The sequence below is a fragment of the Quercus lobata genome, chromosome 5 (genome assembly GCF_001633185.2).
Source record: "Quercus lobata isolate SW786 chromosome 5, ValleyOak3.0 Primary Assembly, whole genome shotgun sequence".
Lineage (NCBI taxonomy): Eukaryota > Viridiplantae > Streptophyta > Magnoliopsida > Fagales > Fagaceae > Quercus > Quercus lobata.
In genome coordinates this window covers 34,009,651-34,020,581 of record NC_044908.1, presented here as the reverse complement: position 1 = coordinate 34,020,581, position 10,931 = coordinate 34,009,651, and the positions used below count along the sequence as shown (strand labels likewise).

The following is a 10,931-nucleotide window of genomic DNA, read 5'->3' as shown; positions in this document are numbered from 1 at the left end:
TAAGGCGCCACGTAGTTGGTTTAAAAATGCGAGACGTTAGGCTCCTTTCTTCAGTACTTCTTGTGGCGAGGTGACTAGAAAACGACGCCGTTACTAGAATCACACTCCAATCATAGCATATCAGGGCATTGGCATTGAAAAATTGTAATGTACTCTATTTTACAATTCTAAAAACCATTTTATCATTTATATCATACTATTTTACAATACTTCTACGTCCCAAACTTTTATTTTTATTAAAATATTATTTTTTTAAACTTTCTTTATTATTACTTTCAACTGTCAATTTTTTTTTCAGATTTTGGCGTGATTCCAAGCATCCAATGGTCACATTTCTTTCCAACTGTCAATTTCTTTCCTAGGCTTTCCAAGTTCCAACAGCCAATTTTTTTCAACAGTATAATTCTGAGATTTTGATTCCAGCAGTCACATTTCTTTCTTGGCTGTTATATAATTTCTTTCCAGCAAACCTTTTTTATTTTTTTTGGGTCAAATTCAACATCTATTCCAAACAACCTACCAATTTTTTTTTTAAAAAAAAAGAACCTGTCAAATATCTTTCCCTGGCCTTTATCATTTCTTTCCAGCAAACTTCTTTTTATTTTTTTGTCAAATTCAACAACTATTCCAAACAACCTGCCAAATACATACACACACATATAGAACCTGCCAATTTTTCTGATCCACTCACACACATATAGAACCTTTCAAATTCAACCTGCCAACTTTAATGATCCACACACACACATATAAAATCTGCCAATTTTTCTTTATAGAAAGAACTTGCCAAATATCAATTTACTCAAACTTGCTAATTTTAAAAATTCACATACATACATATATATATATATATATATATGCAAAAAAAATTCACATACATACATACAAAAAAATTCCCAAATTTTCGTCCAAAATTTATCACCCTTTTGTTCGGTACCATGCACAGCATCCATGCCAATGTTAAGCCATGTAGTGATGAGGAGGAGGTCCTCATCTACACTGAAGTTGCCACCACATTTAGAGGTGACAATTTCAACTTCTGGTAAAGACTGGATGGGCATTGAAGGATTTTGAGATTCACTTAAAAATGGTTCCACAAAATCAAAATCAGCTTGTAGGAAATTACCATATTGGTCATAGTCTTCTTGCCTAACCATCCCTTTTAAATAGGGAACTTAAAACAGTTAGTGTATGAAGTCAATTCTTATTTGTATCTTTACAATCAGTATAAGCTAATTATAATATTTTGGTGACAACTTCTCACATATAGCAACATCCTACAATATATGTTGACAACTCTTAATCACAACAATATATGTTGACAACTCCTAATCAAAACAATATATATTGACAGCTCCTAATCAACATATTTCAACTATACTACAGTAATTTTTTGTTACAGAAATACTAGCCCTGTACACAGCCAAATATTTATAAAATACAAGAACACCGATTATCTAATAAAACTGGGATTTTGGTAGAAAGGAGGAGTTGTTGAATGATTTGTGAGGGAAAAAAAAAAGCTTATCAAAGAACGATTTTACAGAGGGTTACAGAAACAAAGAGAAAAGAGAGAAGGGAGAGAAATAGATAGAGAGAGATACTTACTAGTAATTGAAGATGAACCTGAGCAAACTTTCTGAAGATGAACTCGAGATTACGGTCTCGAAGATGCTAAATCAACAACAAAAACTCTGCAAACATCAACAACAATTCTTTTATCAAAACCCAAACACAAACACAAGCTGAATCCCTCTTTTTCTTGCAAAGAGAGAAAAGAAACACAAACACAAAAACTCTAATACATTGATCAAAACCCACCTTACAGTCAGCACCAACACCGACGGAGCTGAATCCCCCAACACCAACAGAGCTTCGTTTTTGCAAAATCTGAACCCAAACCCAAAAACCCTTGAGAATGGGTGAGGGTGAATCAGTTAAGATGGGTGAGTGAGGGTGAATCGGTGAGGGTGAATGGGTGAGGTGAGGGTGAATCGGTGAATGGGTGAGGGTGAAGCTTCAGCGATGAAGACGGGTGAGGGTGAATCAGTTGAGATGGGTGAGGGTGAATGGGTGAGGGTGAATCGGTGAATGGGTGAGATGAGGGTGAGGGTGAATTGGTGAATGGGTGAGGTGAGGGTGAATCGATGGATGGGTGAGGGTGAAGCTTCAGCGATAGAGATGGGTGAGGGTGAATCGGGTGAGAAATTTCGGAGATGGAGATGGGTCAGAAATTTCGGAGATGGTCACATAGAAATTTCGGAGATGAAGCTTCAGAGATGAGAGAGCAAATGAGAAACAGAGAAGGAATAGAGAGAGAAGAGCCCGCACAAAATGTATTGATGAGAGAGAAGTTTTAGGGGGAAAACATCATAAAATATATTATTTTTGATATAATACTTGCTACAGTGCAATTCTATGTTTAGAATGCATTGTAGCACTATTGCAAAAAAATTTGCAATAGTGCTGTTTACCATTCTCTGATGCAGATGGTTTTGGGGTTAAAAATGCTAAATTCCTTTAGATTTGGCATTAGCATTCCCCAATGCTATTGCTCTCACAGCATTATTTCACAAATTAATGAGTAGGTATCACACTTTGAGGGATCCAGAGATAACGTGCACCGGATGCAATTCTCATGAATGGCTGAGATTTAAAGTTGTAAAAATCAACTTTAAATCTCCATCATTGAAATAAAAAAAATAAAATAAAAAAGTAAAAAGGTGATAGTAAAAAAAGTAATAATAGTAAAAATATGTTGCGAGAGTGAGGGGGGTTAATTGCATGGTGCAATTACACCGGATCTCAATTTGAGAGTTTTTTTTTTTTTTTTTTTTGGGTTTTGCCTGACCCAAATCCTACTATAAAGTTTGGGCTTCCTCCAAGGCCTAGATGAAATTGTGGGTAAACTAGGTTTAGTTGTGTTAGAAAAATACATGTTTGTATCGCATACAAAACATATGTAGCGAAAAATTAACGAATCTACTTCATTCGCAATTAATAACATGTACTATGTAAGTTTCAGAATTTAAGAACAAGAAAGCGTACCTTGGTGTGGTGAAATTCAAAAACAAAAGATTAGAAGTACTTGGGAACACTTTTAATCTACACTCCAATTTCACTTAATGCCTAAGAAGTGTGGTCTCTCAATCAATTTCCAAGGAGAGAATAAGAGAGTGACTTACACTCACATACACACTATTTCATTCCTTTTAACAAACCTTATGAAATTCTGTATGTTTCTCTCCTTATATTTAATTGATTATCTAATTGGACTAACCTTTTGAGCCATTCCAATTGGGCTTTAGGTGGCTTGGAATGGGACCAAAAGTAAACAAATAAGACTATAACTCCAATGAGTCTTGGGCTTTTCTGTCAACTCTTAACAAGTCCAAAATTACCATTAATTTTATATATATATATATATATATTTTTTTTTTTTTAATGCAAATTACGTCACTTTATTAAAAGGATGATAAAATCAGTACATCTTGAGAAACTAAGTTCTCAATAAAACTAGGATATTCCTCTAACCAAATACTAGAATCAAATAAATGCCTAGCATGTTGTGCTAACGCATGGGCAACTTTGTTACCAGTCCTCCGAGTAAAGGATAAGACACACTCATCAAACTATGAAGCCTGACTCAGCACACCAGAAATAATGTTGGAGATGCTAGCAGGTGGGATGGCAGAGCCAGTCAACACTTGATGCACCAACAAAGAGTCCCCTTCAAACGTTGCTGCTCTGAAGCCCCTGTCCCACGCGAACCTCAAGCCTTCCTCCATTGCCTTAGCTTTAGTTTCCAACGGTCCCAACATTGCACGGAGCTTCTTACTCATAGCTGCTCGGATAGACCCCAAGTGATCTCGTATCACTTCTCCAATTCCGACTAAGCGCAGATTCTCAAAAATAGCAGCATCCACGTTTACTTTAAAACCCGACGCATGGGGAAGTGACCAACCGCATTCAGATTCTGCAAACGTGATCTGAACCGTATGATTGGCAACTTGAAATTCTTCCAGGTAGTCCAACGTCCACTTCACAATCAAAGACGCTGACTTCCGTGAACCTCCCATTCGAATTTCATTCCTGTTAGACCAAATGCCCCACGCTACCATGAAGAGTTGAGCCAGCGCTTAAGTATCCATCTGTTTTACATTCCGAGCATACCACACCAGATCTATAAATTCATGAATCTCCCCTAACACAGCCTCTAAACCAAGGTTCGAAGCTTTCCACACCTCCTGTGCTCTGCTGCAATGCCAAAACAGATGACCCGAAGATTCCACACCCACACCACATTCTTCACATACATCATCCTGTGTAACTTTCCGAGTAAAAAGTTTTGCTTTTGTTGGCAAAATATTCCTGCAAGCTCGCCAAGCGAAAACTTTTACTTTATTTGGCATATGCATCCTCCAAAGACATCTCCAAAAAGATGTTAGATGCTGAAACGAAGAGCATTCAGCCCGATAGTGCTCACAAGAGGAGTTGCGAGTGATCTTATAGGCGCTGCTCACAGTAAACTGACCTGATGACGTAGGGGCCCAAATCAACTTATCAGCAGGCAATGAAGCACTCAAGGGAATAGACAAAATAGCTTCTGCATCAAAGGTGAGGAATAATTCATGAATAAGATCTGATTTCCATGTTGCCTCCACTGGATTAATGAGAACAGAGACAGGTGCATTCTTAGGGAAAAGACAAGGGGAAGTAACCAATCTGTATGATGAAGAAGTAGGTAGCCACTTATCTCTCCATAATTTCGCAGACTCACCATTACCTATCTGCCAACGACAACCAAGTTGAACCGTCTTTTGAGCAGCCATAATACTCCACCAAGAATAAGATGGATGTTTTCCCAAAGAAGCATTTAAAAAATCTCCATGAGGGAAATATTTGGCCTTATACACTCGGTAGAACAAGGAGTATGTGCAAGTCTGGAGCCGCCACCCCTGTTTTGCTAACAAAGCAATATTAAAAGCTTTTAGATCACGGAATCCCATCCCTCCTTCCTCTTTTGGATCACACATCCTATCCCAACTTAGCCATGCCACTCCATTATGATTTTCGTGCTGCCCCCACCAGAAGCGCCTCACCATACCTGCAAGCTCATCACATAAAGCATCAGGGAGTTTAAAACAACTCATAGTATATGAGGGAACAGCTTGAGCCACAGATTTTATTAGAATTTCCTTGCCAGCATTAGATAGAAGCTTCTCCTTCCACCCTGCTAATTTACTCCCTAATTTTTCTTTTAAATCATTAAAAGTATTGCGCTTAGACCTCCCAACCAAAGATGGCAAACCCAGATATTTTTCATGCTGACGGATCACAGGTGCCCCAAAACGCCTTTGAATCTCCTCCTGAGTGGCTCTTGGAGTATTTTTGCTGAAGAATAAGGCAGTTTTATTCCGATTCAACTGTTGCCCCGACACTGACTCATACACTTGAAAAACCTGTTGTAGCACCTCGCATTCTTGTAAAGTGGCTCGGCAGAAAATCAAGCTGTCATCTGCAAAAAATAAATGAGAGATACGGGGGGCACCACGACAAACCGCCACTCCCTTGAGACTTCCCCTCTCCACCTGCTGTCTAAGTAAACCAGATAAGCCCTCTGCATAAAGTAAAAATAGATAAGGAGAAAGGGGGTCCCCTTGGCGTAATCCCCTTGAAGGGATAATCCGCCCTCTAGGTTTCCCATTAATCCGAACAGAATAAGTAACAGTGCAGACACATCTCATAACTACCTCCACCATTCTCCTATGAATACCCAACTTCTGCATGATGCCCTTCAAGCAGTCCCACTCAACTCTATCATATGCCTTGCTCATATCAAGCTTCAAGGCCATCTCTCCCATTTTCCCCGTTCTCTTATGGCTAATATGGTGCATAGTTTCATAGGCAACAAGAATATTGTCAGTAATAAACCGGCCTTTAGTAAAGGCACTCTGGTTTTCACTAACAATGCTAGACATAACGTTCTTCAATCTATTGGCCACAGTTTTAGATGCTAATTTATAAAGAACATTGCAGAGACTGATAGGCCTATAATCAGTAACCTTACGAGGATCTTTAACTTTTGGAATAAGAACAATGTGAGTGTCATTAAAGTCAGGAGGAGCCACCCCATGATTCAAAAAATCCAAAACTGCCTTAGTGACACAATTACCAGAAACAGACCAAAACTTTTGATAAAAAAGAGGGGGCATACCATCTGGGCTTGGAGCCGTGGTGGGGTGCATTTGCTTCAGAGCTTGGTGGACTTCTGAGGCCTGAAAGTCACGGCTAGGAAGCTGATTCTAGGCTCCGATACTACTGCTTGGACTGAATCTGTGATTCTTCCAATCTCCATTGGGTTGGAAGAAGTGAAAAGTGAAGAGAAATAATCCAATACAATTGTTTCCACTACTTCAGGAGATGCCTGCCAAGAACCCGAGCTATCCTCCAAGCCTTCCATCAAATTTTTTTGGTGTCTAGTTAAAGCTTTCACATGAAAAAATCTGGTATTACGATCACCAGCCTCCAGATATAAATTCCTAGACCGCTGCTTCCACATGACCTCCTCCAAATCCAGCCACGAGTTCAACTCCCTCTGCACCCTACGGATTTCTTCCCCATGCAAGTCTGGTTGAGATTCCAAACGTTGAAGTTGGGATTTTAGGCTTGAGATGCGTCGTCCCACATGACCAAACTCCACCTTATTCCACCGTGTTAATGCATCAGTACAAGATTGCAAACAGTTTTTAATTGGATACCCTGTGGAGACGGCGAGACCACGCTCCCAAGCTTCCCTCACAACCTCTGGGCATCGAGAATCACACACCCACATAGCTTCGAACTGGAATAACTTCCCTGTACTTGGTGTACTTCTCACACTCCGGCTCCAGTGTAACCACAGCATACAGTGGTCAGAATCAATTGTTGAAATATGGTGCATTTTGGCCAAAGGAAATTTACGTACCCACTCCTCATTAGCAAGAGCCCGATCCAGTCTAGCCCAAATGCTAACCCCATTTTCATAATGCCTCGACCATGTAAACCTTGCATCCGAATATCCCAAGTCCATGAACTGGCATAAATCCACCACATTACGGAATCTATCCATCTGCCTTGCCGGTCTCAACTGGCCACCCAACATCTCAAAATGGTTAAGAATTTCATTATAATCTCCAATGCAGAGCCACGGTAGCTTATTTTGTCGACCCAAACCTTCTAGAATCTGCCATGTTTCTTCCCTTTTGCTTGTATCCGGTTGACCGTAAAACCCAGTGAAACGCCAACCCCCCTGATCATTGTTACTATCAATCTCTGCATCAATGAACCATTTCGAATATCCTCTAATATTAACACAAGTTCCTGGTTTCCAAAGTAGAGCTAAACCCCCACTCTTTCCTTCACTAGGAACAATCAGTCCCTGAGTAAAACCCACAGCATGCTGAATATCTTTCATCTTTTGTTGTTGTTTTCTCGAAATCTTAGTCTCCATGAGGAAGACCAAGCTGGGAACTTCTCTCTCCACTTCACTCCGGAGAGCTTGAACTGTATGGCAGTTCCCAAGCTCTCGACAGTTCCAGCTGAGCGTACTCATTGCTCCCGGCGGTGCTGCCTAGCAGCCACCGCCGATTCAAATTCAGTTTTCATTAAGTTACTGACTTCAAGAACTTCTTCCTCTCCCCTTCTCTTCTTAGTCATAGTAGAGCCATTCTGATCAGATAAGGAATTATTTTTACGTTTGGACCCCACCTCAACATCCTCACGTACCACTTCATTGTCAGTTTTGGGCTTGGGATGACGTCGCTTCCAAGTGCCACTACTCAACCCAATTGCACCAGCATTATTCCGCTCTCCCTCCTGTTCATCAATCCCCATGTTTTGTCTTTGTACCTAAATCATTATTGGACAGCTCATCATACCTTCCCCCTCTGGATAACTGGGTCCCTTGTCACTCATCTCCCCCTCAGACTGAAATACAGCTTCCCCGACAACTAGATTACTACCTTCCAAGTTAGAGCCATTCACCAAAACCACTTCCTTTCCCTGAGAATTGGTCTTATCCTCCACTGGAATATTTGTCTCCCTTTCACCCTGCATTGTGGTCATATTATCTCCTAACTCCCTATCAATCTCCTTTAGGTGCTCTTGGAATGCATCCTCACTCCTCAGGATTTCTGAAGCTCTTAAAGCACCTTGAGAACGATCCACTCTGCCTCTATTATTTCCCAGATCCATATCAGCACTCCCTCGGTCAGAATCATGTGGCAGCTCTGTCGGAATACCCTCTGTTACACCAGAATCCCCACCTGAGCCCCTCGTTGGTTCAGTAGGTACATGAGGAGGCGCCATACTTGTACCTGACCCACTCACCCTAACCACCTTCTTACGTAGTAAACTAATAGGATCAGCCCTTAGCCAAACCCCATAACCTTTGTTTTCCACCCTCAATTCGCCTTTACTTTGAAGCCATAGATCACAGTCCTTCGAATCGTGATTCAAAACACCACACCAGTGACAAAATATCGACAAACGTTCATACCGGAACGTTACCCATCCTTCCCGATCCGGACTAAACCGAACCTTCCGACCATGGCACAGAGGTTTGTGCACGTCAACCTCTACCCTTATTCTCATAAAATCACCACATTCCATCTCAGATCGATCCTTTGACTGAATAACTCGACCCGCAGACTGACAAAGTGCTTCTGCCACTTCAGTGACCAGCCGCCACACTGGTAAGTCATGAACTTGTATCCAAAATTTTGCCGTATCAAAACACAGATTCCTCAAAGAGTTATCATCCTCATACCTTCGTAGAACAATCAGGTATTTATCGAAACTCCACGGTTCTCCCAATAAGACTCTGTTAGCATCTAACTCGTTCTCAAAAACAAATAGCATAATATGATCTCCCATATCTTGAATCTCAAAGTCATGTTTCGTCCTCCATAAAGGCTTGAGAGTCCGAGCGACAGCGTCAATGTTAAGCGCACGCTTCGTAAAAAACTTAGCAGCAAGCGTGCACACTGTTCTACACTTTTGGTTGTCAAAGTTGAAAACCTCCCCTTCCTGTTTTGATAACGATAGACGGTTCCACGCTGCTGCTAAATTATCCATCTCAGAATTGTCTTTTCCACACCCGAGAAAACCAAACCCTAGCCCTCTACGCTAACAAGTAACGTAAGGGAACGCAGTTCCTACAACGTAGGAAACAAGGTTCTACCAACCAGAGAGTCTAGCGCCGCCAGACCTAGGTCAGAGAAACTGGTAGCTTCATTTTTTGAAGGACTCCTTTCTAGTACAATGGTTGTGACCAAGTTCTAAATCGGGAACTCAACATTATTTCCAGCTTTTAAGGATATAATTTCATTCAAACCAAAGGCCATTTGACATTGTCACATTAAACATAGATGGTTGCCAATTTGCTATGATGTAAATCTAAGTTTCGTACTATGGCTCAAGGCAAAGGACAAAAAGCGTGAAGCTAACTACATGTAACATGCGTGACTAGTTACTGAAAATCCAATTGAATACCATTAATTATATTCAATACCACTATATGAATATAACTGTAGTCTAGGCCTTATTAATAAATTATATTCGAAGACTTATAGTACATGCAACCCCTTCATTAAAATATTCATAGTGATACAAAGTCATGAATGTTGACTGCCACTTTGAAGATTACTACATCTTAACCTTTAAGTACCCGATTTAATTTTTTAAGTTATTCATCATATATTTATGAAATCTAATTTTATAAATATATACTTTAGTAACTCTTTACTAAAGTGGTTGGACCCAACACTCTAAATAACCAAACCCATTAAACATATCTCAAGCGAATATTTTATATCTCCGTTAAGAGATTATGAATTCCATCTTAAAAATATATGTTCCATCAGTATTAAATGCGGCTGCCCAACATACTGGGATTTTGATTGTGACTTTAGATCTCACTTATGATATATCAAAGCAACCTACGCCTCATGATCAGATTCATTATTCTCTTAGGATTAAGAGTTCATGTAAATAGAAGTCGTAAGATTTATTATTCATTTGATAGTCGTTAGAAAAATAATAAATCTCACAATGATTCAATTCAATATGTCTTAACTCTTAAAACATATCAATATATCAACTAGAAATCTCACTTCCATGATCAAGACAAATCACATTAGTCGATATGTTATAATCTTTGCAGATGAAATGTCCAATTTCACCACCTACTACGAACTAAAATTCTGAGTTTACAAAGAACTTGTGATTTATATCTTCTGTGACTAATTCACATAAATCACATACTATACATCTCATGGACTATGATAATATTCCATTAGTTCATTTATAAATAGTCTCATATAATTAAACAATTTAATTATTTATAACATGTCAATAAATTGGATTTTAGGGCACAAACCCTAACAGGTTCCACCGCGAGAAGTTGACTTGTTGTATAGAATTAACATGTGCACAAACAACGAATCCAAGCAACTATCAAAATATTAAGCAATAACTATTAGTAATACATTAGTTGTTATTTAGCCGTTGTAGAAACATTGTGGTTTAGCCAAGCCTAGATCCAATTATGAATCTACTTGGATAGGACATATTTTGGACGGCCCAAAAATGAGAAGAAAGGTCTTGTTTAGGGCCTTTACCTATTTTCTTTTGGTTTATCGCACATTGTTTTCTTGGCAACTTGATTCTTTGTGTGTGTTTCAAGGGTGAGGCATATGTGTGAGTCCCTTTTTCTTATTTTAATTTTAGGAGTTGCCACCAACCATTGGTTTTGTATTAAGTGTGATTGGTCACCTATTTGTCTAATTCTTTTTAAGTTACCTAATTAACTAAAACTAATTTTAAGGGTAGTTAATTAAGGTAAACCAAAAGTCTCGAACCAAAAATTTTGAACTTGGAAGTTTAGTTAT

General features: G+C 39.4%; 2 protein-coding genes across 2 annotated transcripts; both read right to left on the bottom strand.

The window, feature by feature from the left end:
* Nucleotides 1-3,632: 3,632 nt before the first annotated feature.
* On the bottom strand, nt 3,633-4,121 carry LOC115990384. The gene has a single exon (XM_031114222.1). The coding sequence runs from the start codon at nt 4,119-4,121 to the stop codon at nt 3,633-3,635; it is 489 nt and encodes a 162-aa protein (XP_030970082.1).
* A 3,769-nt stretch (nt 4,122-7,890) lies between these two features.
* LOC115990383 lies at nt 7,891-9,117 on the bottom strand. Its single transcript, XM_031114220.1, has one exon. It carries the CDS (start codon nt 9,115-9,117, stop codon nt 7,891-7,893), a length of 1,227 nt encoding a protein of 408 aa, XP_030970080.1.
* Between the last annotated feature and the right edge of the window lie 1,814 nt (nt 9,118-10,931).

Excerpts from the sequence above, each read along its gene's own strand:
- LOC115990383 (XM_031114220.1), bottom strand. The coding sequence starts at position 9,117 with ATGGATAATTTAGCAGCAGCGTGGAACCGTCTATCGTTATCAAAACAG.
- LOC115990384 (XM_031114222.1), bottom strand. The coding sequence starts at position 4,121 with ATGGTAGCGTGGGGCATTTGGTCTAACAGGAATGAAATTCGAATGGGA.